The following is a 27,915-nucleotide window of genomic DNA, read 5'->3' as shown; positions in this document are numbered from 1 at the left end:
AAAGATAGGTAGCATTTGGGGAAGTAAGAAATTTTAAGGGATATATATATATATGTACGTATACGTATGTGTGTGTTATATATATATATATATATATACATATATATATATATTTTACATTTTTTTTAAAAAAGTTTATTTATTTTGAAAGAGAAAGCACACCTGGGAGAGGGGCAGAGAGAGAGGAGAGAGTGAAAATCCCAAGCAAGCTCTGCCCTGGCAGTGCGGAGCCTGATGCAGGGCTTGAACTCACAAACTGTGAGATCATGACCTGAGCCGATGTCAGTTGCTTAACCAACTAAGCCACTTAGGCTCCCCAGGGGGTATATTTTAGGTAAAACCCCAGAGCTTTAAAAGCTAGAATGAGCTTTTAGGGACAGTAGGGAAACTGGCATCACCAGAATAAAGGACCATTTTGAGGACTGGTATGACATTGGGTAGGGCCAATTTATGGAGATTTTAAGTGACAAGTATAGAAATTTAGATGTGTTGAGTAATGGTTCATAATTCAGTACAGATTCCTAAGGAGACAAGTCACATAATGAAATAATATTTTATAAAGGGCAATCACACAGCAAAAAAAGAAAAAAGATAGGGATAATAAGGAAAAAAGAGGGAGATTGGAGTTTTGTAGAGCAAACAGGAGAGTCCTATAATAGTCCCGTCATGATATGGAAGGGCCTGAAGTGATAGGAGACAAACCCATCTAACAAAGTACATAGATATGATGATTATGACATCAGCTAGAAGGTGGTAGGTCAAAAAGCATTGGTTAACTAACATGTAATTAGAGTCAACATAACTTGGAGAATGAAGTTGTCCTCTTTTGTTAATGTGAGGAAGGAAAAGGTCAGAGATGAAAATTTTCTGTTATCTGTTTGTATCTTTGATGGTGGCTATGGAGATGAACTAAGAAACATTTTCAAAGAAGAATTAACAGGACTTAGGGTTGTTATCGGGAGAGTGAGGATTTTAGTCACTTGAAAGTTTCTTACCTTTATGTTTTTGTTTCTAAACACCTAAACTTTATCTGAATTTTTTTTAACATTTATTTATCTTTGAGAGACAGAGACAGAACATGAGCAGGGGAGGGGCAAAGAGAAAGGGAGACAGAATCTGAAGCAGCCTCCAGGCTCTGAGCTGTCAGCACAGAGCCTGATGTGGGGCTCACACCCACGAACCATGAGATCATGACCTGACCTGAAGTCGGACACTTAACTGACTTAATCACCCAGGCACCCCAAACTTTATCTGAATTTTTAATAAATGGCATTTTGCTAGAGAAATAGACACTACAGATACATCAACCTGAAGGAAAAAAAAAATCTTAAAGCTGAATCTTGATTTTAAAAATGTCCCAGAGAATGCCAGAATCCAGCATTTAGAAAATGTTAATAGGTATCATATATTTTAACCTCTGCTTTCAAGTAGTGGGGTTTATTTTTAGATAGTTGGATTGTAATATGTTAAAAATGTAGGAAATGAAACAACATATATGAGATGATAAGATCCTAAAGAATAACTCTGAAAACAAATTAAGCAGGAAAAATACAAATAAAAATTTTAATGAGGAAAAAACCCCCAATATAGAAAATTTAAAAATACCAAGAAGAGAGGCAATAGAACTAATTGACTATTAATTATAATATGTATGACAATATATTTATTTTATGATATATTTGATGACTGTTGTGGCTTAAATATAGCTTTCTGATAACACATTGTTTCAGAAGCCTATTTGTATTTTCTATTTGTGCTTTTAGGTAAAGTGTCATATAAGACACCTATTTTCTTATAACATTTGGCATTTGAGTAATATAAATATGTCCCCAATGCAATCTATACCTTCCTCCATGTTCATTCAACAAATCTTAATGAGTTTCTGTTCTGTGTACTTTCCCCCTGCTCTTTACTTTCCAACCTTATGAACACCTGAACACTGTTGATACTTAGGTAGTGAGGACTTTCATTACTAAATGTGTGCCCTGTGTATGTTACCAATACATTTTTAGGAACTGAAAAAGATTTACTGACCCAGACCTAACTAACATTTTTCTCCTGGCTTGATGACTTCATCTTTGCAAGGCTTTATTGTGAGTTAAGCTTCTGTAGTCCTGTTTCAAGATGTAAACACCTTTTGTATCTCATTACACCAAGAATTCTCCTAGGTACTTAGTAGTTTCTTACTAAATTTTTCAATGATTGGTAAATACCATTTTGCTGGATTCTAATTGATCTCTTTCTAACTGCCTAAAATAGCTACCTACTTCTCTGCTTTGCTTGATGACCTTTTGTTTGGTTATTGATTAATTAGATTGCTTGAATCTTTGTAGACAATGGGAAAAACTTTAAAATTTCTTTTAATCAGTTTATTGAAGATCTAGTTTAGTGTATTTCTCTGTTGATCAGGAAATTTTCTTTTCAAAGGGAGGCAAAATATTGTGTGATACAAGGGAAGGAATTTAAACTCATTCTGTCTTTTTGTGATTGCATTAAAACTTTCCTGTCTTGTATTTTTTAGGAAATATTCTGCCGTACGTAGGGATGGCTCTTTCCATTATGTCCACAGTACTCCCTTTGGCAACTATTCTTTCATCTCTTTGGATGCCACCCAAAATCCAGGGCCCAAGAGACCCTATAATTTCTTTGGAATTTTAGATGAGGTACAGTAAAAATCTCACTTCCCTTTGTAGCTAACCTGTTTTTTTTCTTGGATACATGTGGCTCTCTTAAAACTATCCTAGGTAAACAAATTCTAATCAAGAAATTCTTGAAAAAAACATTTACTGTGATTACAAGTATGGCTAGAAGAAATCACTGGCTACTTTAGCACTGTCATCGCTATCCTGTTCATTGCTATCCCTACCCCAAAATCTGGCAAAGAAGTACCTCACATTTTATATAATTCAGTAGACATTTATTAAATATGTACTAAGAGCAACATGCACTTTGCAAGGTGTAGGGCATACAGCTTTTAAACTATATGGTATATTCCTAAATCCCCATAGTTGCCATTTCTAACTAATGGTCTGTATTTTTTTTTTAATAGGAGAAGGGCAACTGTTGAAGTAAATAAGTTTCTTTTAAAGTATTTTTTTTTGTAAGTTAGATGAAAACTGTTGCTAGATTAAAAGTGTCTGGAATATCACATGTGAGAAACTCTCATTATTTCTTTTTTTTTTTTTTAACGTTTTATTTATTTTTGAGACAGGGAGAGACACAGCATGAACAGGGGAGGGTCAGAGAGAGGGAGACACAGAATCCGAAACAGGCTCCAGGCTCTGAGCTGTCAGCACAGAGCCCGACGCGGGGCTCGAACTCACGGACCGCGAGATCATGACCTGAGCCAAAGTCGGCCGCTTAACCGACTGAGCCACCCAGGCACCCCTCTCATTATTTCGTAGTACAACAAATGTCTACTCATTAATGAGCACATGCCCACATGCAAGACAAATGTGCTCATATGTAAGAATACAAAAGTGATAAGGTCAAGTCCTTCATCTCAGAATATTTAATCTAGCAGAGGGGCATAAGGCTAGTGCAGAAATAACTACAATAAGGGCAGAATTTGCTAAGTGCTGAAGGAGATTCAGAGTGATATGAGGATTCAGAAGAGCTTGAGATCAAGTGAACAGAATATTGTGCAATGCATTGTTTTCTAGTAGGCATTTTATTTAATGAAGGTATATTTTGTTATCTTGCAATTATCAAAGCCTACTCCTTAATGTTTTTTAAGATATTCAAACATCAGGTCTGCATGAAAATCAGTTGGAGTCCTATAAAATGCAGAGACTTATTAATTAGAAACCCTGAAGGTACAGCCCAGGAATTCATTGCTGTAAGCACTTTACAGATCATTCACTTATATTTATACATGTACACATTATATTTGATATAGACTTGATGAGGGATGATTTACATATAATAAAACGCACTCATTTAAAGAGTTTGAAGAATTTTGACAAGTGTATATACTTGTATAACTGTCACCACAATCAAGATAGAACATTTCTATCATCCCAGGAAGTTGTATAGTCAGTCTTCACGCCAATCCTAGGGAACCACTGATTGGTTTTCTGTCAGTATAGATTAGATTTGTTTGTTCTAGAATTTATTTTTTAATCTTCTTAAAAATTTTCTTATAATTTTTTTTTTTTTTGAGAGAGAGAGAGAGACAGAGTGCAAGCAGGGGAGGGGCAGAGAGAGAGGGAGACACACAATTTGAAGCAGGCTCCAGGCTCTGAGCTGTCAGCACAGAGCATGATGCAGGCTGAACCCACAAACCATGAGATCATGACCTGAGCGGAAGTCAGATGCTTAACCAACTAAGCCACCCAGGCGCCCCTAGAATTTTATGTAAATGAAATCATACAGTATTACTCTTGTGTCTAGCTTCTTTTGCTCAGTATAATGTTTTTGAGACTCATCCATACTATTGTGTGTTCGAATAGCTCTTTTCCTGTTGCTGCATAGCACTCTGTTGTTTGGATATACTGATGGTTTCTAGATTTTGGCTATCCTGAGTAGAACTGTTTTGAACATTTAGGTATAAGGCTTTTTGTGGACATATGTACATCTTATTTTAGAAGTTTAGTTTCAAGATCCTCTTTTTTTTTTTTAAGTTTATTGATTTTATTTTTGAGACAGAGAGAGAGAAAGAGAGAGAGTACAAGCACTCAAGCTGGGGAGGAGCAGAGAGAGTGAGAGAATCCCAGTCATGCTCTTCATTGTCAGCATGGAGCCCAACACAGGGCTTTTTCCCACGAACTGTGAGGTTATGACCTGAACCGAAATCAAGAGTCAGACATTCAACCGACTAAGCCACCCAGGTGCCCCCTCAAGATTCTCCTTATTAATTGCAATGTAGTATACAGGGCTGAAAGATTAGAGGTTCTTTTTTATTTCTATAAAGAAATTTATCATAAAAAAGAAAGAAACTTATGTAATTTAAAGATTATTCTTCTCAATCTCCTTATCCATCAAATGGGGATAACACCTGCCCTACTTAGCATAGAGTTATTTTTTTTTAATGTTTATTTATTTATTTTGAGAGAGAGAGTGCACTCATGTGTGCATGAGAGCAGGGAAGGGGCAGAGAGAGATGGAGAGAGAGAATCCCAAGCAGGCCTCATGCTGTCAGCATGGGGCCCATGCAGGGCTCAAACTCACAAACCGTGAGATCATGACCCGAGCTGAAATCAAGAGTTGAACCCTTAACTGACTGGGCCACCCAGGCACCCTAGCATAGATGTATTTTTAGGACCAAATGAATTACAATGTATGTGAAAACAGTTTAAAACAGGACCATACAGGTCATTAATTAGTAGGGTTTAAGCCCTAGACATAATATACTTATAAAACTCCAAGGGAGATGCTTAATCTATACATTTCAGCCTGAGCCCTAATTAAAGATCCTTCTGTTTTTCTCCCATTTCAGAAACGGATGGAGGAACTTCTATTACTCGTTAAGGAAAGTAGTCGGAGCAATCACAGTATTTGGTTCGGACACTATACAACATCCACTATCCTTTCTCCATCACCAGGAATTCGGTCAATAATGAGGTGAGGCAGGATTCCAAAATCAAAATTAATTATTTGTAATTCTTTTATGTTACTCAACCCATCTTGTTTTCCTGAAGAGGTCTTTTTATTAGTTTGGCATCACAAGTTATCTGCTCATTTATTCCATTTATTTTTCATTGGTTAGTTCAGCTACAGCGTATTTGTGTGGGCACCTCCATACACTAGGCGGACTGATGCCTGTTTTGCACACTCGTCACCTCCAGGGCACTTTGGAACTTGAGGTGGGAGACTGGAAGGATAACAGAAGGTAAGGGAACTACCCCACAAAATAAACCTTACACATGTGAGTCTTGATAAAGCAATGATAGGTTTCTTATTGCTATCATGGGTGATCCCAGTTAAGGAAAAACTTGTGATAGTTCTAAGTTTTGTTTTTGTTTTGTTTTTTTAATGCTTATTTATTTATTTGGAGAGGGAGAGAGTGCACATGCATGGGGGAGGGGGAGAGAGAGAGAGAGAGAGAGAGAGAGAGAGAGAGAGAGAGTGAGTCAGAATCCCAAGCAAGCTTTGTGCTCTCAGCAACCCACGAACCTTGAGACCATGCCCCGAGCCAAAACCAAGAGCCAGATGCCCAACCCACTGAGCTACCCTGACACCCTGATAGCTCTAAATTTTTAAAGTAATATATATATTATGTATGTTGATATGCAAAAACCTTGTTGTAACAGTTATGCTTGCCATCACTAAGTTACATTGGGTTTTTAAGATGCATCCATTAGGAAATAGTTCTCAAACTCTTGTGTGCTCAAGGATTATGGAGAAGCTTATTAAAAATTAAAATTTTGAGGCCCTATCTGTAGAGAATTTGTGTTGGTCTAGAACTGCAAGAAACTGAATTTTTTTAAAGCCCACCAGGAGCTCTTTGGACCACACTTTGAGAAACACTAGAACTGAAAATGTAACACTTTTCCTCCTGAATTTTATATCTACCTTTTCTAGTTATTACTATAAGATGTTAGTGATATAAGTTCTTCAGATACATGATAGTTGGTTTTATAAAGATAAAAGTCTTTCTTTGAGAAAACATAACTTGTTTATCAAAAGCATATAGTATCGTTAAATGTATATAGAAAAGAACTGACTATATATTTTGAGAATAAGTACAATAGTTTAAATATAGACGAATATCATCTCATTGTTTAATTATTATCAGTTGCTGTTTAATTTATTCAGACTCAGTTCTCTGAAGATATTAGGCACTAAATAAATATTTGTTGAGCTGAATATGTTATTTTTCTATTTTTAACTACTTCCATTAATAAAAAGATAGCTTTACATCTTGGAAGGTACTTATTCATTTCACTTGGCTCCACTAGAAACTAAGAGCTATGCTTGAAGCCTGTAATTATTTGGCAACTGTAATTACTGTGAGTTAAGGTCTGTCTATTCATGACTGTGAGGTTGTAGGCTGGGCTGGGATTGCCTCTTACCAGATAGCTTTCCTCACCCTTGATCAGCTTATTTATTTCTTATAAATGCTACAGTTACAAGTTAAGTGATATTATGAAACCATTTCCTCTCTTTCTCTTCCCACCTGCTCTCCTGTGTTCCAACCCTGGGGTTTTATCTGGAGTTTTACTAAAGGACCTAACCTATACCTGCCTTATAAACATTTAAGTTGTATTAGTACAATAGAAGAGTTTTTAAAAGTATGTTAGTAATATTAGGCTAAGCTTTGTTATGGATACAAATAAATCTAGACAATATCAGTGGCTTTACATAACAACAGATGTTATTTTTTCATTTATGTAAATCTGGTATGAGTCAAGGCATTTCTCTTCCGTGGGGTGACTCAAGGATTCAGACTTCATCTGTCTTATAATGCCACTATCTCAATATCTCAGTTCCAGTGCAGGGAAGAGAGCATGGAGAATTCAGACCCACTCTTAAAGTACTTTGGACCAGAAGTGTGATACATGTCACTTCTGTTCACAGCCCATTGACCAGAACTAGTCACATGGTCCCAACCTAATACCAGGGAGACTGGGAAATGCAGGGGAGCACGTGGAGTATTTGGTGAGCACTATTGTTTCTGCCATAGTTAATCATTTCTCTTCTCAGTTTTAAAAGTACAAAATATAAAATTTTGGCTATTCTTTAATGAATATTTATACCTTTCACCATGCATTCAGAAAACCAAAACAACTTCGGTTAAATTTCCTTGAAATTATAGAAATAAAGGTTTAAAAGAAGATTGAAGCGTTTCTAGTTGTGTTTGTGTTAATATTAGCATTTTTGAAGAGATGAAGAGTATCAAGTATTAGCTTATGATGATGTCTTAGGTTCAAAACAGTCTTCAAGTATAGAAATTAAATGAATTAATTTAACAAGCATTTATTTAAAAATGAAAGAGTGCATGCTATGTACGAGGCATTGTTCTAAGGCACAGTTAAATTCATTTCTTCACTCAGATCCCATTTGTGACTAATATGAAGTATAAAGTGGTCAGAGCAAGGGAAGAAGGACAGAAACACAGTGTTAATTTACTTTGCATTCAAATTCATGATCTCAAAGTATAGTTTTATATTTTTACATTTGTTTTGTGTATAACCGTCATGCCCTCTTATAATATGAAGTGACTAAATTACTTTTTGTCTTCTGGTCTCTAGGTACCGGATCTTTGCCTTTGATCATGACCTCTTTAGCTTTGCAGATTTGATCTTTGGCGACTGGCCTGTGGTTCTTATCACTAATCCTAAGTCACTCCTATATAGTTGTGCTACACATGAACCCCTAGAAAGACTCCTTCATTCAACACACATCAGGTATGTAGCAATTTTTCAGAATTTACTTTCAGTTTGATATTAATGGAGAATAAGTGAGTGCAACTATAATCCTATGTAAAAGCTCTGAGATGCCCCACTTTATTTTTCTCAACAATGTAAACATTATATAAAGGAAATGTTTACTGTTTAATTCCCATTCAGTTAAAATATATATAATTTTTGAAGCTGCTGAAAAAAAAATTTTAAGTTTACTTTTATTTATTTTGAGAGATAGAAAGCAAGTGGGAAAGGGACAGAAAGAGAGAGGGAGACAGAACCCCAGGCAGGCTCCATGCTGTCAGGACAGAGCCCGATGCGGGGCTTGAACCCACAAACCATGAGATCATGACCTGAGCCAAAATCAAGAGTTGGACCTGTAACCAACCTAGCCACCCAGATGCCCCTAAGCTGCTGAAAGTTTTTAAAAAATCCAGAAACCCACAATCCTACCACTATAATTTTTGTGTATTTCATTTTCGCGTTTTACATTGCTGTAATCATATTTCCCTCCCCTTCCCTCCAAATAGAGCTGTTATTAACATTTCTGAGTTCTTCTCAGGCATGCTCTTCGAGGCATGTTTTTCCATCATTGTAATAGTAGGGCACAGTCTGTTCTAATTCCTACTTTTTTTCTTTCAAGAGAGAGAATGTACCACAATTTAACCATTTTCCTCTCTTATTGGTGAACCTTTATGTTTTTTTCTAATTTGGGAATGAGCATCTGATGTGTGTAGGTTCTTTTCTTCATTTGAATAATTTCTTTTTTTTAATGTTTATTTGTTTATTTTTTTTAATTATTATTATTTTTTTTAATGTTTATTTATTTCTGAGGCAGAGAGAGACAGAGCATGAGTGGGGGAGGGTCAGAGAGAGAGGGAGACACGGAATCAGAAGCAGGCCCCAGGCTCTGAGCTGGCAGCACAGAGCCTGACGCAGGGCTCGAACTCACAAACTGTGAGATCATGACCTGAGCCGAAGTCGGTCGCTCAACCGACTGAGCCACCCAGGCGCCCCTATTTGTTTATTTTTGAGAGAGAGAGAGAGAGCGCGCGCGCGCGCGCAAGAAGGCGTGGAAGCAGGGGAGGGGCAGAGAGAGAGAGGGAGAGAGAGAATCCCAAACAGGCTCCATGCTGTCAACACAGACCCCGACACAGGGCTTGAACTCATGAACCATGAGATCATGACCTGAACCGAAATCAAGATTCAGACACTTACCTGAGGCACCCAGGCAACACTCATTTGAATAATTTCTTTAGCTAAAGTTCTAGAAGTGGAATTCTAGGTGAAAATATGAATTCCCTTAAGACTATTGATAAACACTATTCAATTACTTTTTTTTTTTTTTTTGGCAACTAAAATCATTATTCTTTTTAAAAAAATGCAGCAAAATATATGTAACATAAAATTTACCATTTTACTGGTTTTTAGGTATACAGTTCAATGGTATTAAGTACATTGATATTGTACAACTATCGCCACCATTCATCATCAGAACTTTTATCTTCCAAAACTGAAACTCTGTACCCATCTAGCAATAACTCCTGATTTCCCCCTTTCCCCAGCTCGCGGAAGTCACCGTTCTACTGTCTGTCTCTATGAATTTGACAACTCTAGGAACCTCATTTAAGGGGACTCATACAGTATTTGTCCTTTTGTGACTGGCTTCTTTAACATAATGCCCTAAGGGTTCCTTCCTCTCGTAGAGTGTGTCAGAATTTTTTTTGCTTTTTAAGGCTAATATTCCATTGTGTGTATATATCACATTTTGTTTATTCATCTGTTGATAGACACTTATGCTTTCACCTTTTGGCTGTTGTGAATAATGCTACTATGAACAGGGCTATACTCTGTCAAATCCCTGCTTTCATTTCTTTTGGGAATATATCTAGACATGGAATTGCTGGATCTCATGGTAATTATATGTTTAATTTTTTGAGGAACCACCATACAGTTTTCCATAGCGGCTGTACCATTTTACATTCCCACCAGCAGTGCATAAGGTACCCAATTACTTTTTAAAACAGATACTAATTTATAATGTTACCAGGCAATATGAGTTCCAGTTTCACAGCACTCTTATCATTTTTGGATATTGTACTTTTAAAAGATGTACTAATTAATCTGGAAAAAATGGTATCATTGATTGATTTTTGGTCAGTAGTGAAGTGAAATCTATACCTCTCAGTCAGGTTTTTTGGATAGGAGTTGGACATCTGATTTAGACATCATATTCTCTGAAAGGGCCTGGTAGCCTTAGCTCTGTTTATGACATTGTTTCTTTTGGGAAGATAATACTGGGAATTAAATGAGTGGATGTAGGATTAACATTAGATTAACAAATTGAGATGTCTAACCAATATTCTTTTCCTATATGAAAAACCAGGACTTCAAGCAGTTTATTCAGAAAGAACTTGGGATCTACTGCAGATTTATTTGTCAAAATTGATTTTCCTTTCTAAAAAATACAAGAATAGTTTCTAGCTTCTCACCAACTCAGGTTTGCTTAGTTATACAACTCCAAGAGCCATGATTCAGAAAGCCACTAGATCTTGGGACTAGCAGTCATACGAATGGTTATACAGTGTGATGGTTCTGCCTACATTTATATAATTTCAGGTTATAATAGGGTTATTCTCCATTCTAAGTATAGTGATAAGTCTCTAAAACCACATGCTTATGTATTTTCTCATTTTAGAGTCTTGGCCTTTTCCTTATCCTCCATTACTTCTGTCACAGTTAAGATTGATGGAATCCATTTAGGGCAAGCTATTCATTTGTCTGGTCCTATTTTCATACTGAAGTGGAACCCAAGAAACTACAGTAATGGGACACATAACATAGAAGTAATTGTCCAGGTAAGTTAGTAATTTTCAACTTACTATATAAATGATTTGGCTGCAACCACACTAAACTCTGATGTGGGGTTTTTTTTTCCCCCAGTCAATTGATAGAGATGGAACTAAGTTAATTAAAAATTTGAATACACTAGATTTAGTGTATTCTGAAAATGGGCACTCAGGAATAATTCTGTTAGACAAAAAAATGGACTCATCAATGTGCAACTCCTGGCCATAGTCTCCTCATTTCTGAACCACAGGAAACCATTCTTTTCAACTTTGGCCACAGTCTTTTGGTAATGGGAGCAAATTCCCCAACATACCCGAAGATAATAGAGTAAGTCGGAAAACACGGATTTATGTATCCATGCATTTGCTTGCTGTCTCCAAGTACAGGAAAATTTGTCACTGTTTTGAAAGCTCTAGGAGAGAGGATTTTCAAGGCATCAGAGAATTTTTTTGTTTATTTGGGGAGTATACACTGATAGTATATGTAGTAACAGTCTGCCTATGTCTATTCCAATTCAGCTAGGAGGCATTTAATTCACCAGCACCTGCCAGAGTAGGAAGTGGTCACAGTTACCAAAAAAAGATCACTTTCATCAACACTGTGAAATTCTTGAGGGGATAGACTGTGCTTAGGAATTAGTTTCTGAAAAAAAAATCCTACAATTTCATGATTTGATGACAGTTTTTAACTATTTCATCTCTAATGTTAAGTCTTAGTTTGAAGATTACCATGTAATCCTTCAGGAAACACATGTAATTATTTTCATTATCTTTTTTAAAAAATTTTTTAACGTTTACTTATTTTTGAGAGTGGAGCGGCACAGAGAGAGGGAGACACAGAATCTGAAGCAGGCTCTAGGCTCTGAGCTGTCAGCACAGAGCCCGATGCAGGTCTCAAATTCACAAACTGTGAGATCATTGACCTGAGCCGAAATCAGATGCTTAACTGACTGAGCTACCCAGGCTTCCCTTTTCATTATCTTTTGTGTGTGTCGCAGAGAAGGATTTTGAATAGGGAGGAGCTATTTACTGAGCTCTTTTAAGGAGATGCTGGACACTTGGAGTTTTTTACTTAATCCATATAGCAACCCTATATGGTGGGTAGTTTTATCCCCAATTCATAGAGGAGTAAAACAAGAAAAGGCATTTTGCAATGCCACCCATCTTTGAAGTGTTGTGCTTAGGAGGAAGAAGAAACTCATAGGGAGAATGTGGAAGGGACTGATGGCTGGGATGAAGTCTTTTTTTTTTTTTTTTTTAAGTTTTTGAAAAATTTATTTTGAGAGAGAGAGAGAGAGCAGGGGAAGGGCAGAGAGAGAAAACCCCAAGCAGGTTCAGCACTGTCAGCATGTAGCTGGGCACAGGGCTCCATCTCACGAATTGTGATATCATGACCTGAGCTGAAATCAAGAGTCAAATGCTTAACTGACTGAGCCATCTAGGTGCTCCTGGGATGAACTCTTAATGTCCTTCCTACTAGAAGTTGGATCATTTAAAGAAAACCTGAGGTACAAGAAAAAACCTGAGGTACCTAGAATAAATTATTCCCTGTCTTTACAATTAGGCAAGAGAAGTAGGAGTGGCCATAGAAGACCTCACTGTAGGAGTGAAGAATCCCCTAATCCTTGGATTGCTTCAGAACCCCAGCTTCTATAGTTTTTTGAGGGAAAAAAACATAGCTCATGTTCCCTGAAACATCTCTGGCTGCTTAGTTAAATCCTTAGTAAAAATATGAAATTAAATATACATTTTATATCTTTAATATTTCTTATATTATTGAGGTATAATTCATATACAAAAAAACTCTATATATTTAAAGAGTATAATTTGGTGACTTCCTTGACCATTACTACAATCAATACAATATATCACCCTCAGAAGTTTTCTTGTGTTCTTTTGCAGCTGTCTTCCTTCTACCCTCATTTCCAGGAAACCACTGATCTGTTATAGATTAGTTAAAAGATTAGCCTAGTAGCTATTAGACCTTTAGATCACTTCTTAGTGTGGTTCCTGAATTAGTAGCATCAGCACCACCTAGGAACTTGTTAGAAATGTAAACTCCCTGGGCGCCTGGGTGGCTCAGTTGGTTAAGCGTCTGACTTCAGCTCAGGTCATGATCTCACGGTTTGTGGGTTCAGCCTGCGTCATGCTCTGTGCTGACAACTCAGAGCCTGAAGCCTGCTTCTGATTCTGTGTCTCCCTCTCTCTCTGCCCCTCCCCTGCTTGCACTCTGTCTGTCTGTCTGTCTCTCTCTCTCAAAAATAAGTAAATGTGAAAAATTAAAAAAAAAAAAAAAAGAAAAGAAAAAACTCTCATGTCCCATACCAAACCTCTGAATCAAATTCTGGACATGGGACCCAACAATCTGTTTCAACAGTCCATCCAGGTGATTCCAATGTGCACTAAAGTTTGAGAATCAGAAGTTTAGATTATTGTGCCTACTTTGCCAACTGAAAGAATAGACTCCAGAAATCTGTAAATTAAAGAAAACTTGGGCTTTAAAACAACTTGTAACTTAAAGTAAGAACATTTTGAGCAATAAAAGTTTGATAAACATGAGTGCAAGTTCTTTTTGCTATTTTTAAAACTTTTTTATGATGGGAAAATTTTTAAATATATGCAAGAGATAATACTATAATGAATTCCCATGTATCCATTAGCTGACTTCAACAGTTATCAACTCATGACCAATCTTATTTCATCTATACCCCACCTACTTTACTCCTCCCTACACCATGATAGTATTCTATCTGTAACATGACAGCATGTGTCCCTAAAAGATAAGAATTATTTTTTAATGTAACCATAATACCATAACACACCTGAAAAATCTATAGTAATTCCTTAATATCAAACTATCCAGCCTGTGTTCAGTTTTCCCAATTAATCATATATATGTGAATATATATATTGTATTTGGTTGGCTCAAATCAGAATTTAGACAAGGCTCAAATCCTGAATTTAGCTGATTTGTCTCGAGTTCTTTTTTCATCTACAGGTTCCCCTCTCTTATCTCCTTGTTATTTTTTATTTTTCCTTACAATTTCTTTGCTTTGGAAACTGGATCTTCTATCCTGTAGAGTTTCCTCTATTCTAGATTTTGGCTGTTTACATTCATGTATCATTCAGCATGTTCTTCCATCCCCTCTAGTTTCTATAACTGGTAGTTAGATTTAGGGGTTGATCACATTTGAGTCTGTTTTATGGCAGGAATACTTCATTTGGTGTTTTATGCTTTTTTAAAAAAGTTTTTTTAACGGTTATTTGTTTTTGAGAGAGAGAGAGAACGTGCACGCTCGCAAGTGGGGGTGGGGCAGAGAGAGGGAGACACAAAATCCAGAGCAGGCTCTAGGCTCTGAGCTGTCAGCACAGAACCCAACACAGGACTCAAACTTGCAGGCCGGGAGATCATGAACTGAGTGGAAGTTGGATGCTTAACCAACAGAGCCATCCAGGCACCCCTGATGTTTTATGCTTTTATCAGAAGCCTATGAGACCTGGTTTCTCTCTTTTAGTATTGTTAAGATTGGCCATTTTATTCACGTGTTGTTAACTTTATCCAGCAACTGTTATGTTGATAAATAACTAACAACCAGCCTGGGGCAGGTATGAAGGAGGAACCCTGATTTGTAATATTTCTCTGATTTATTCCAATTTCCATAGTATAAATATTTTTACCATAGCTGGTTTTAAGCTACTAACATGTCATCTGGCCTGCAAATTTCCTGAAAATTTAACAGTTGGCTTTTGTGAGCCTGTCAAGCCAGCTTGAGCACACTGCTGGCTTCTCCCTCCACTCATTATGAAGTACCTAATCAGCTTTTCACTGAAGGATTTCTAGCAGCTGTTGATGGCCTTGGTCTAGATGAAATGTAGATCCATTATTTCATTAGAGTTATAAAATGGTGGTATTCAAATTGTCACTCCTTGTAAAATTAGTATTAATTTGAATGGTTCCCTAAAGAAAAGATCTAGAAGTCCATACGGGAAAGGTGGGTTACATTCTAAATTCTTCCCCCCACCCTCCCTTTTCTAAACCAGTTTTAAAGGTAATGAGTTGCTTTTCTAGCATCTTCCAAAGGCAACCAAAAGTATCTTTTACATTCAGCATCATTATGAATTCAAGTTTTTAAAAATATATATATTTATATATATCTGGTATGTTTCAATCCATTGCATTTATTCTTGTTAATGCTCAAATTATTCCACCTTTGGTTAGTGGGAGCCTTTCCAGGTTGACCACTAAGTCCTTTGATAAAATCTTAGTAGTCTTTGTTAGTTTTCTTACTCTCTGGCATGAAGATATTCTAAACTCTTCCTGTGTATTTCTTGTTTGAGGACTGGAATCAGGGGTGCCTGATTGGCTCATTCAGTGAAGCATTCCACTCCTGGTTTTGGCTCAGGTCATGATCTCACTGTTTGGCAGTTCGAGCCCTGCATCTGGCTGTATGCTGACAGGGAGGAGCCTGCTTGGGATTCTCTCTCCCTCTCTCTCTCTGCCACTCTCCAGCACTCCCAATGTCACATACACACACACACAATAAATAAACTTAAAAAATAAAAGAAAAAGAACTGGAATCAACTATTTCCTTGTAGTGAGAAATTTTATTTTTGAGACTACAATCTGGGCACTAACTCAGCTAGATCATAGCTTTGGGGTTGTTACTATTTTTAGGCCTTTTCAGTGAGCAGAGGGAAAATACATATTTTTCTTTAAGAGAAAATACATTGTGAGTACATGCTGATATTCCCAATTTAAATCTAGAATTACAGGCATTAAAATAAGTTATATTTAAAGTGCTTATAGGAAGAAGCAAAAATAAATGAAAAAATGTAGCTTTGTCAGAGATAACTGACAAAAGTTACTGGAAACTTAATCTTGGAACATTATACATATTTAAATGTGCCTAAGAGTCACTTCTCTGCTTTCCTTATAACTAGGATTCTGCTGGGAGAAGTAAGAGTGTTCACCACATATTTTCTCTTCAAGAGGGTATTCATCTCAGATTTGATCCCCTGGCATCATTTATTCTCCTTACTGACCATGGCATCGTGGTAAGTAAATTCAACTTGAGATTAGATTCGGTCCAATCTAGTGGTAGGTCCAAAGTCGTCATATAATCATGTAATGAGAAAGATGGATCAATAAAACTAAGTTGTTTGTCTAGAAGAATAAAATTCTTTAAAGTTGATTTGAGTTAAAAGAAGCAGAGGCATTGACAACTAATGCCTGTTTGGGAACCTGGTTCTAACCACTACCATAAAACCAGGATAACTAAGGGAACTACAGGAACTGCATAAAATTGGATTAAGGATCTTTTAAAAATAATATTTATTTCTACATAAATAATATATGCTTAATGTAGAAAACTTGGAAAATTTAGAAATAAAGTAAAATCAGCCCACATTACTCATCATACTACCTATTATAGCCATTGTTTTTGTCATTATGATACTCTGTTTTTTTCTCATATAAATTTTGTATATGAGTCTTTAATATAAAAAGGTAATTTCTATTCTCTTTTGCTAATTTTTTTTCCACTAAGGAATTTGTTATGACTATTTTCTGACATCAACTTACATTTTATAACATGATGTTTTTTGTCATAAATATACCTTTACTTAGCCATTTACCTCTTGTTGGACATTTGGTTCCAATGTTTCCCTCTACTATATAAATGCTGCTTGCAACTAAAAACTATATTAGTTTTTTGGGATAAATTCCTAGAAGTGAATTGTTAGATAAAAGAGTGGACACATTACTCTTTATACTTTCTTATATAATTACACAAATTATTTATTAAATTCATCATTTTTCATCTATCTTCCCTCATTAAAATATAATCTCCATGAGGGCAGGGGTCTTTGTCTGTCTGATGCCTAACACAGAGTAGGCCCCCAGATAAATATTTCTTGGATGAATAAAAGGGTATTTTTAAAATAGTCTTAAAAAATTAAAAAAAAAATGTTTTTCATATGCACTGTTAAATTATCTTCCAGAGAAGCTTGGCAATGTATCCTCTTTTTCCCTCAGATCTCACCTGTCCCAGGTACTGACAAAAAACACGTCAAAAGACACACTCTACAGTGTTGAGAAGAAAATTCAAGCCTCTTTTAATTTCACCTTCTAGATATATATAGCTTTACTATATATCATCACAGACTTACAATGTAAATTTATTATTATTTTAATTTACTTTTATTACTTGTGTGATTAAGCTTTTTAGGAATATGACTAGCATTTGTATCTCATTTTTACAAGTTTTTTGTGTGTCATTTATTTTTCTTTGGGGATCTTTAATAGTCACCTAGATCCAGCTTTCAAAACTTTGATGTACTTCTGAATCACCAGGGAACATGAGTAAGAGACAGGTTCTGATTTAGTAGGGCTGAGATAGTGCCTGAGATTCTGCATTGCCAACAGGCACAGGGGGATCCCAATGATGATCTGGGGTCCACCATACTTTGAGAAACAAGAACCTAGATTATGTCTCTTCACTGTGAGTTAATCTCCAAGTGAATGCTGTCTTGTTGGAGAAAGCTAAAGAAACTGCAGTCTCAGTTCACTCAGCCTGCAGTGCACTGTGCACTGTTTTTCTTTATTCTTATAAAACATATTGTACTTCGGGTACAGTGAAGGTGGACTGTTTTAATTTGATCACTTCGCATAACTATAAAACTACCATGTTTCAATATGGGTCTAACTATCCAAATTCTGAAAGAGTAATGCTGAGGCAATCTATAATTTTCTTTTTTGATGGATCAGTTGTTTTGATTCTCTTTGGTCGTATATTTTTCTTATATAGTTATTTCTGGTAGTGATGTCATTTCCACTTTTGTTAATGAGGCCATTTTAAAAACCTTAAATGAAGTTGCACCCCTGTATCTGTTTCACATTAACGTTGATTTCTCTGCAGGCCCGGGTCCTTTTTGTGATGATTGTGTTGGTCCAGCTCACCATTCTCATTACTTTTAGGTGTCAAGGATATCCAGAGCATAAAGGTAGTCATGGCTCCTTTTATTCTTAGGAGACTTCATTTTATTTTTTTATTTTTTTTATTAAAAAAAATTTTTTTTAATGTTTATTTATTTTTGAGACAGAGAGAGACAGAGCATGAATGGGGGAGGGTCAGAGAGAGAGGGAGACACAGAATCTGAAGCAGGCTCCAGGCTCTGAGCTGTCAGCACAGAGCCCGACGCAGGGCTTGAACCCATGGACCGTGAGATCATGACCTGAGCTGAAGTGGGACACTTAACCGATGGAGCCACCCAGGCGCCCCAGGAGACTTCATTTTAAAGTGTCATATAATGTGCTCACCACCACCAATATAAATACCAACATAAATTGTCTTTGCCTGAGCTCTGTGAGGTGCAGTCTTCAAACTTACACGTTTTCCACACTACTTGATCTTTTTTAAAAAATTCAGGTTTTTGGTGCTACATTGCAATAATATGAAGCTCAACCAGAATCGGGGCGGGGGCGGGGGGAGATATCACAATATAGCTCAAAATGAGCACACATCTCTGCCAAATATTGAAGATCCTCCACAGTCAGGTCCTATCTAATTAGCCATATCTTCAACCAGTTACCTATATTTTAGCCTGGATAATTTTTCACTGTTCTCTACACATACCATATTCATTTCTGCTTCTGGGCTTTTGCCTAGGCTATTATCTCTAATTCATTTTTATAAACTTATCTAAATCTTAGCTTCCTTTAGGGCTCACCTCAACCCCTCTTTTTCATACAATTTTCTCCATTCCAGATCATAATGAACTCTTGTTTCTTTGAATCCCTATCGTCCTTCCTGAAAATTAATGCTGTAGTTGGTCAGTCACCTTGCTTATGTAACCACTGCAAATGTATATACACTTTCTCCTCCCTTGAGGATCTGTGGTCCTTTAGTCTGTGGCCACAGAATGGACCTTCTCTGTGTGAAGCCCAAACACTTGGCACTTTTGGCACTATATTTTAAGAGAAGTTAATTTGAAGAGCTTTAGAGATCTCTTTCAAATGGAATAAGAGGATAACTGTGAGTTAAGAGCTGTGTCACATATGGGAGAGGAGTATTAGATATTCATACTTAATATTAGACTGGAGAAATTTTGATATTTCTTTGATATACTTTTGATATCTTTTCATATATCATTTGGAAGTGTGTACATTTGGATACTAAATCCCACAGAAAACAGAGACTTGTCATATTTTGAGCATAGCACTATATTTCAAACCTACATGTTTAATCATGGAAAAAGGTATGTGCACATGCATATGTGTGCGTGTGTGCACATGTGTGTCTCACAGCTATACCATTGCTTTGAACTTCCTACGTTCTACAATTCTAAGTGAACTGGCTTATCAGAATTCCCGCCAACTTCTGAATTTAAAGTGGCATCATCTGTATAGTTATCATATAACAAAAGATTTGCTGAATGTATAATAGTCCATGGAAGTCTTCTAGAAAATGAACTGTATGTGTGCTTACTGGGTTTTTCAAATTTATTCTGTTTAGGGTCTCCAGGATTTATAAATTTGGCCTCATTTTCCCTCCACGTCTTGAGCAAACTAAACATCTTCTACTATTCTGTGTTGCTGCTAACCCTATATACAGCACTGGGTAAGTCAATTAGGAAACTTGAGATTGTGGAGAATTCTGCCATATATGGAGAATTTTGACAATAGAGTCATTTAGGCTCTTGAGAATGTAATGAACAGCACATAGTTTCTGTATAAATCATTTCCTGGAACATGGTCTTAGGAAATAAAGTTCTTTCCTAACATGTTTAAAGAACATTTAGTTGACACCGAGTTAACTTATGCTGAGAAGACCGTTAAGGAATTAGTGTGTAGAGAGCAACCTTCTTTGACTACCTTAAAGTTTTATCCTTTATTTCATCACACTTTTTATTCCCTTTATTATCATCATAATGATAATCATAATGATTATCTTCTGAGTTAATCATCTCTTCTCTCATTAGAATATCAATTGAGGTCTTAATCTGTCTTGTTCAGTGCTCTATGCCCAGCGCTAAGCACAATGTGTTATATATAGTTCAATGAATATTTAGTAATGTGTGGCTCTTAAACACTCAGCTCAAAAAAGAAAGAAACTGAGATGAGCAGTGAGTTCAGGCATATCCGAGTTATTCTGTTATATTATTATAACCAATACTTAGTCACTTAGCCACTTAGGGAAACAGAAAACACTGTGAATCTCTTTTTAAAGCTTTTTACTGATGTTCCTTAGCGACTAAAAGTCAATTAGGAGTAGATTAGCCTACTTGTTACTTAGTCTTGTGCTTTTATTTGACCTCAGGACTTTTCTTTGCTCACTAGTAAACTCCCACCAGAGAACAGAAAGTAGTTAAATTAAAAAATATATAACACTTTAGAATTCTGTGTAACAAACTATGGCAGATGGTCCTTTGGAGGTCAGTTTCCTTGTTCTAAGCTAGGTTGAAGCTATTTTAGACACTTATCTTGCACCAGAAGGTAAAGCAAGTGATTTGGTTCCTGGCTGTAAAAGAAAACATTAAATGGGCTGAATTTTGCTCCATGTTTAAAAGTTGAAACTTGCAGGGAAAACTTTTTTAGACTCTGTATCCATTGGAGGTTAAATAATATACATCTGAAAAAATTACCTATGACTTTTTAAAGCTGAACCCTAATATTACCAGCAAATGATGGTATTTGCATTTTGAGAACGGAAGTCTTGACTGTCCATTAATCATTCTTGACAATATAGTAGTTCCAGAAACCTACACACTGAGAAGGGGAAGTAAATAATAGGGCAGAGAGAAAAGTCATTCTGACATTCTAAATGAAAAGCAAGTTAAATTTTGTACATGTTAACCTTGAGTGTGTAGTTGATGTACAAAGTAATGGCTTGGGTCAGCAAGTAAAGGTCAAAATACTTCATTAATATTAATAAAAAGAGAAGAAGTCCATTTTAGAAAGATCAAAGTGGTTGAAGTTTATTGCTTAAAGGAGTAAATAGTAGTTACCTAGAAAATTAGTTCCCATACACTTTGCTTCTTAAAGGAAATGGTAATGCATTATATTAGGTTACTATTGCAACAGAATCTTCTAAAGTTTCTGAATGTACTCCAATGTGTTTCTGGAATCTATTCAGGTACAGCATGTACTCAGACGATTTTATAATTAGACAATTACGGAGCAAAGGAGCAAATGGTTGGCTAGCTAGGACATAGGGTACAACGTAGAGATTAGCAGAGAAAAAAAGCTATGCCGGTACAATGCTTCTAAATTTCTTTTTTACATTTATTTATTTATGAGAGACAGAGCACAAGTCGGGGAGGGGCAGAGAGAGGAGACACAGAACCCAAAGCAGGCTCCAGTCTCTGAGCTGTCAGCACAGAGCCCAACACGGGGCTCATACTCACAAACTGTGAGATCATGACCTGAGCCAAAGTCGGATGCTTAACCGACTGAGCCACCCAGGCGCCCCACTAGTACAATGCTTATAGATGACTACTCTCACACTTATTATTCCCATAAATGTACCTCGTGATGTATATAATCATGATCACAGTTATTTAATCTTCTGCTTTCCTGTCCATTGCCTCTTTCAGGACCATGGTTTGTTGGTGAAATCGTTGAAGGCAAGTTGGGTTGCTGCTTTTCCTTTGGGATCTTTGTTGATGGACATTTCCTACAAGGCAGCCTAACATTTATAGTTGGAATTCTGCAGGTAAGAAGTCAGAAATGGAATTTTAAAACATCTTGGCTTTTTGGACTAATTGCATAACAGTTTTGAATTAAATCCAGTCTCAAACACTATAGATCATATTTTCTAATTTACTGGCAGGGTAATATTTAATATTTGTTGTTTTATTTGTTTTTGAGTGCTTCTTAAGCTTGCTGTTCCACTACTCTCTAATAAACATCTAAAATACATTTTGCAGTCAGGGTTTATAAAAAGTGAAATAGATTTTTGTTTTTGTAGTTTGTTTTACTGTGTTTTTCCATTGATAAAAAATGAAATATGGGACTTATAGTAGAATAAATGTAAGTAAACCAAAATTGATTATGATAATGAAGAAGGAAAATGTTTTAGAGGGAAGAAAGGAAAAATAGACACACACAAAATGGGTTAATTATCCTGTGGAAGCTGCACTGGGTAAGAACTAGGCTTAGGCTTTTTAGTGATGTCTTAGCAGCATACTTGTTTGGGAAAACATTGATAGGTTAGGTTTACATTTGGATTAAAATTCCTTTAAAGCAAACACACAAATAAAAAACTGACCTGTAGCAAATCTCTGTATATAGGTTTGAAAAGTATTTACCTATTTATTTATTTTACTCACCTAATGGGACTAAGGTACTAAAATCTCAAATGATGATCTCATGTTTGGGAAGAGATCCAAAAACATTGTTAAAAATGAGGTAACAGCCTCATAACAGGGCAATAAAGCATAATCAGCAGGATTATAGACAAAGAGGGAAGACTTCTGCCTAGTAAACACTGACCAAAGACCACAACATTCTTGGTATAGCAGTATTTTATTTTATTTTATTTTATTTTATTTTATTTTTATTTTATTTTATTTTACTTAATTTTTTTAGGTTGAAGTATTTATTCTTTTTAATATAACTTATTGTCAAATTGGTTTCCATACAACCCCAGTGCTCATCCCAACAAGTGCCCTCCTCAATGCCCATCACCCACTTTCCCCTCTCTCCCACCCCCCATCAACCCTCATTTTGTTCTCAGTATTTAAGAGTCTCTTATGGTTTGCCTCCCTTCCTGTCTGTAGCTTTTTTTCCCCCTTTCCCTCCCCCATGGTCTTCGGTTAAGTTTCTCAAGATCCACATATGAGTGAAAACATATGGTATCTGTCTTTCTCTGACTGACTTATTTCACTTAGCATAATACCCTCCAGTTCCATCCACGTTGCTGCAAATGGCCACATTTCATTCTTTCTCGTTGCCAAGTAGTATTCCATAGTATATATAAACCACACCTTCTTTATCCATTTATCAGTTGATGGACATTTAGGCTCTTTCCATAATTTGGCTATTGTTGAAAGTGCTGCTGGTATAGCAGCATTTTATGTGTGCATAGGTCCCGAGTCTGGTTCAGTTCTCTTTTATGTATTATTACATAAATACATAAGGAGGCTGTCTCTCAGGAGTACTCTTACAACAAGTAAAACCTGAGCCTTACTAAAAGGTGGTGTTTATATTCATATTTTAATAAATAGTACACTAATACTGGATTTTATGTATCATCTAGGCCTGTGGCTCCCAAACCTGTTATCCCTACCCTTGACTTGTTCTCTGCACTTCAGGTGCCTATATATCCAACTGTCATTTCACATCTTTCCTTAAATCTCTAGCAGCCATCCTCAATATTACATGTCTAATAGGAACTTTAGTTTCTACCCCAAACCTGTTCCTCCCTCATTTCTTTCCAATTTCAATAAATGGCTCCACCATTTACCTAGTTTTTCTAGAATGTATCCTTAATTTTTCCCTTTCCTTGTAATATGCTGTATTAATTCATTAGCAAGTAATCCCTTGTTTGATCTCCCTCCAATGCATATCTTGAATCCATCAATTCTTTCCATGTCTGTTACCACCACATTAGTCTAACTCATAATTATTTCTTGTCTGGGCTACTGCAGTGACCCTCAGGCTAGTCTTCCCACTGCTGCTTTTGCCTCCCTACTGTCAGTTTGCCACACAGTGTCCACTGTTGTCCTTTCAAAAGCTTAATCAGCTCACTCCTGAGCTTAAAGACCTTTAAGCCGAGTCGTGACATGATCTTGGTCCCGCTGACTGCCCTAATTTCCATCCCACTCATCATGTTCCATGTTCGTGGGCCTTAAATAGGCTAAGACCTCTCCCACCTCAGGGGTTTACATTTGTGTCTTCTGCCTGGAATGCACTTCATTCCCCTGAGTCATTCCTGTTCTTCAGGCCTCAGCAAACCCATCTCTCAGTTACCCTCTTGTGACCCAGTTATTTCCTTCATTGAATTTATCACAATCTATAATGATTATTTTTTTGGTCTCGGTCTCTCTCTCTCTCTCTCTCTCTCTCTCTCTCTGTTAGAGTGTAAGCTCTATGATGCATCCTTTCTAAGTTGTTCACCACTGTGTCCTCAGCCTAGAGCCTATCACAGTGCCTGCCATGTATTGGGAGCACAGTAATTATTTGGTGAATGAATGAATGAATCACACGGCAGCTAAATTTGAATTATAACTTAAATCTTCTGATTCGCATTCCAGTATTCAGCATGCTACTTCAATTAAAAATACATGGGGCGCCTGGGTGGCTCAGTTGCTTAAGCATCCAACTCTTGATTTCAGCTCAGGTCATGATCTCACTGTTCATGAGATTGAGATCCGTGTTGGGCTCTGAGCTGACAGCACAGAGCCTGCCTGGGATTCTTTCGCTCCCTTGCTCTTTCCCCCTCCCCACTCATCCCCTCTTCTCCTCCCCCCCCCACCCCAAATAAATAAATAAACTTTTAAAATACAGAGATAATGGGGGAACCTGACTGGCTCAGGTGGTGGAGCATGCAACTCTTGATCTTGGGGTCATGAGTTTGAGCACCATGTGTGGTGTAGAGTTTACTTTAAAAAAAAAAAAAAAAGAATAGGGCTCCTGGGTGGCTCAGTCTGTTAAGTGTCCGACTTAGGCTCAGGTCATGATCTCATGGTTTGTGGGTTTGAGCCTCACGTCAGGCTCTGTGCCGACAGCTCACAGCCTGGAGCCTGCTTCGGATTCTGTCTCCCGCTCTCTGCCCCTCCCCCCACTCTCACTTTGTCTCACTCTCTCAAAAATAAATGTAAAAAAAAAATTTTTTTAAAGAATAATAAAATAAGAGATTAAAAAAAATAGTGATGCCTACGTCCCCCCTCACTCTGCTAAAAAGGAGTGTGTGTATGTATGTACATATACTCAGTTCATTTCCAGCTTAAACATTACTGAGGGCTTCAACATAAATGATACCTACTTTTAAGATGAACAAAAGGATACAGGCAAATATACAACTAACTATAAGTCACCTCTTGCTGAGTGTTATAAGCAACTGTGATTGAAGCATAAACAATCAGAGAATCAACCCCCAAGAAAGAGAGCAACATATTGTTAGGAGCCACCAATAATGTGTTAATGAGACCTGGCCCCCTAAGGTCTTGCTAATAAGATAATACCCTGTTCTGCTTCTCTTTCCAGCTGGCATTTTTTAACATCCCCTTGATGGTTTACCTGTGTTGGAGCTTGTTGCAGCGGTGCTTTGGTCACAACTTTCGGTCCCATCTCCGTCAAGGCAAATACTTGAAGGTTATACCTGTTCACCTACTTATGTTACTGCTGTACATCTGGCAGATTTATTCCTGCTATTTTCTTCATATGACATATGGCACTCTAGCTTTTTTCTTCTCCCCTTTGCGGACCTGGTTGACACTGTTGACACCTGTTATCATTCGTTGTGTGTGGACACTGAACTCTACCAAGCTTGGAACCTTCATAGCGCAGTTAAAAAGCCACTTAAGCTCCTAAAGGCCATGCCTCACCATCTGCCTCTGTAGCCCAGGCCCCTGGCCCAGCAGCAGGTGGAAGGCCAGTGTTGGTGGGCAGGCTTCAGGGAGCTGCTGCACCTTGGACACCTGGGAGTTGGGGAGGATTACCCACTACTGATTCCTGCAGAATGGACTGCAGAAAAATCTCTAAATAATGCCATGATTCCTTCCTTCTCCAAGAAGGCAAAGAGTTGATTTACTTTTGTGAAGAGAAAGTCCTAATCAGGAGATCCACAGGGCAGGGGCTGGGTGTGTGAATGGTTGTATCAGAAGCCCACTGTATTTTTTACGGTTACTTCACGTAAAGTACCTAGCACAGTGTGTGGAACTCCGCAGCTGTGAAGGGTGCCACTTTAGGGGCAGGGAACCAGTGTGAACTTGGGCCCTACCCTGACTACCCTTGAGGTACTAGCTCCCAGTCTTCTTTTCCCTCGAGGTTATGGGCTCTCTGCTTCTTTAGGTGGTTTTTTCTTTTTTTTTTTTTTTTTTTCAATCTAATCAAATAAATGAATGATGGGTAAGAACTCTGACTGAGTTGTGTGTGTGTGTGTGTGTGTGTGTGTGTGGGGGGGGGGGGGGGGGGGGGGGGGGGGGGGGGGGGGCCCGGCCTCTGGGCGGGAGGAGGCGTGGCCGGGCCTTGGGGGAGGAGCACAGGTGTGACCCAGCCTCTGGGGCGGGGTGGGTTGTTGTTGCCGGAAACGAACCCGGGTCCGTGACTCCCGGAAGTAGAACGCCCACAAGCAGAGCGGCTCGGCAGCTTCGGTGGCCGCCTTTGTTTGGAAGTTCCAGGCAATCTTCTGAGATGGCGAACGCAGCGGCGCCTACAGCGGCGGTCCCCACCCTAGCTCCGCCTTTGGAGCAGATCCGGCACTTGGCAGAGGAGCTGCGGCTGCTGATACCTGGAGTGCGGGGTGAGCTGATGCCGTTGGGACGGGCGACGGCAGGGGCGGGCTTGGTTAGGGAACAGGCCGACTGTGGCGCCGGCGGGGGCGGGGACACGGGCGGAGAAGGTGGGGGCCGGGAGTGGCCTTGCTTATCTCTGCTCTTCCTTTTGCCCCTCGCCTGGCCCGCGTGCCACACCCACTAGTCGGCGAAGCCCTGGAGACCACCAAGGAGTTTAATCCTGAGACGTTTTGGAGGAGACTCAGTGAGTGCCTCTCCTGTTGGGGACTTGCATTTTTCATCCCTTCCTGTGTCCTAGCCCTTTTTCCCTCCCGCTTTTGCCCTGCCGCATCCTCTCGGTGGGGATACCTCACCTTCCTCATCCTGAGCACTTAGGAAGTTGGAATATAAAACATAGATTTGGGGAGGTGTTTTTGAGGCTTCTCAGCCGATAAGGGTTGAGAGGAAACGCATCATCCGCAAAGTCCCTGCTGCAGCTGCAGCTGCAGGCTTATCTTTTTGGCACTAACATGTTGGCTCCAGCCTCCTCTGTCATCCCACAGATGAGGCAGCTGTGAACGTGTCAAGGGAAGCTACGACTCTGACCGAAGTCTTCTCTCATCTTCCACTGCCCTCTCCACAGGTGGGCTTTACTTTTTGGAATTTTTGTGCTGCCTCGTTATTCATTAGGAATCCAATCATTTTCTTTCCACCTTTTCCACTCAAGCCAGGGGATTTATTTTCCACACCTGTTAAATAAGATGGCAGTTCTCACCTCACAGGATTCTTGTGAAGACCAAATTGCCAAGTGCCTTCCTTACCTGGACTAGGCAGATCTTCTAAATAGGTATTGGTTCAATGCGAAGTTCATCCTGGTTATTTCCTTTCTGATATATATATATATATATATATATATATTTTATTTATTTATTTATTTATTTATTTATTTATTTATTTATTTTTTAAGCACTTGCTGTTTGCTAGGTGTTTTCACATCCATGATTCCCATCTGACAGCTGAGTAAGCAGGCTTATAGGCTCAGGTAAATAAGCAGTGGAGCTAGGATTTAAATTAGGGTCTATCTGATGTCTAAACTACACCTTTTCTGTTATACTACACAATACTCTTTTTATATTGAATTACTTTTTATATTTAATCAGTAACATATTAACAGTATAAATTCAGAAGATGTCAAAGTTAAGTGTGCTGAAAAGTTTATATCCCCCCTCCCCGGTTCCTTTTGTATTGTTCCATATGTGTTTGATGCATGTACACACTTACATGTA

General features: G+C 37.9%; 2 protein-coding genes across 16 annotated transcripts in view; both read left to right on the top strand.

The window, feature by feature from the left end:
* TMEM62 (transmembrane protein 62) overlaps positions 1-26,215 on the top strand; it is a 45,458-nt gene extending 19,243 nt beyond the window's left edge. For 4 of the 8 annotated variants that reach the window (XM_042989045.1, XM_007081789.2, XM_042989044.1 and 1 more), the window contains 10 exons: positions 2,522-2,663; positions 5,438-5,562; positions 5,708-5,830; positions 8,193-8,348; positions 11,044-11,203; positions 16,136-16,249; positions 18,112-18,196; positions 19,708-19,812; positions 21,788-21,906; positions 25,401-26,215. In XM_042989045.1, coding sequence (XP_042844979.1) covers positions 5,444-5,562; positions 5,708-5,830; positions 8,193-8,348; positions 11,044-11,203; positions 16,136-16,249; positions 18,112-18,196; positions 19,708-19,812; positions 21,788-21,906; positions 25,401-25,727 — 1,308 coding nt within the window. In that variant the 5' untranslated portion in view covers positions 2,522-2,663; positions 5,438-5,443 and the 3' untranslated portion in view covers positions 25,728-26,215. Of the gene's footprint in view, positions 1-444; positions 850-2,521; positions 2,664-5,437; positions 5,563-5,707; positions 5,831-8,192; positions 8,349-11,043; positions 11,204-16,135; positions 16,250-18,111; positions 18,197-19,707; positions 19,813-21,787; positions 21,907-25,400 lie in introns of those variants that run through there. The other 4 variants (XM_042989039.1, XM_042989043.1, XM_042989041.1 and 1 more) reach the window with 3 other exon arrangements.
* Positions 26,216-26,443: 228 nt separating this feature from the next.
* CCNDBP1 (cyclin D1 binding protein 1) overlaps positions 26,444-27,915 on the top strand; it is a 70,291-nt gene continuing 68,819 nt past the window's right edge. For 7 of the 8 annotated variants that reach the window (XR_006218650.1, XR_006218649.1, XR_006218651.1 and 4 more), the window contains exons 1-3: positions 26,445-26,658; positions 26,835-26,894; positions 27,193-27,272. Coding sequence is in view for 5 of the 8 variants with exons in the window: in XM_042989034.1 (XP_042844968.1) it covers positions 26,550-26,658; positions 26,835-26,894; positions 27,193-27,272 (249 nt within the window). In the remaining 3 variants the exon portion in view is untranslated. Of the gene's footprint in view, positions 26,659-26,834; positions 26,895-27,192; positions 27,273-27,915 lie in introns of all 8 variants that reach the window. The other variant, XM_042989033.1, reaches the window with a different exon arrangement.

This window comes from Panthera tigris, chromosome B3 (assembly GCF_018350195.1).
Source record: "Panthera tigris isolate Pti1 chromosome B3, P.tigris_Pti1_mat1.1, whole genome shotgun sequence".
Taxonomy (NCBI): Eukaryota; Metazoa; Chordata; class Mammalia; order Carnivora; family Felidae; genus Panthera; species Panthera tigris.
This window is presented reverse-complemented; position numbering and strand designations above follow the sequence as displayed.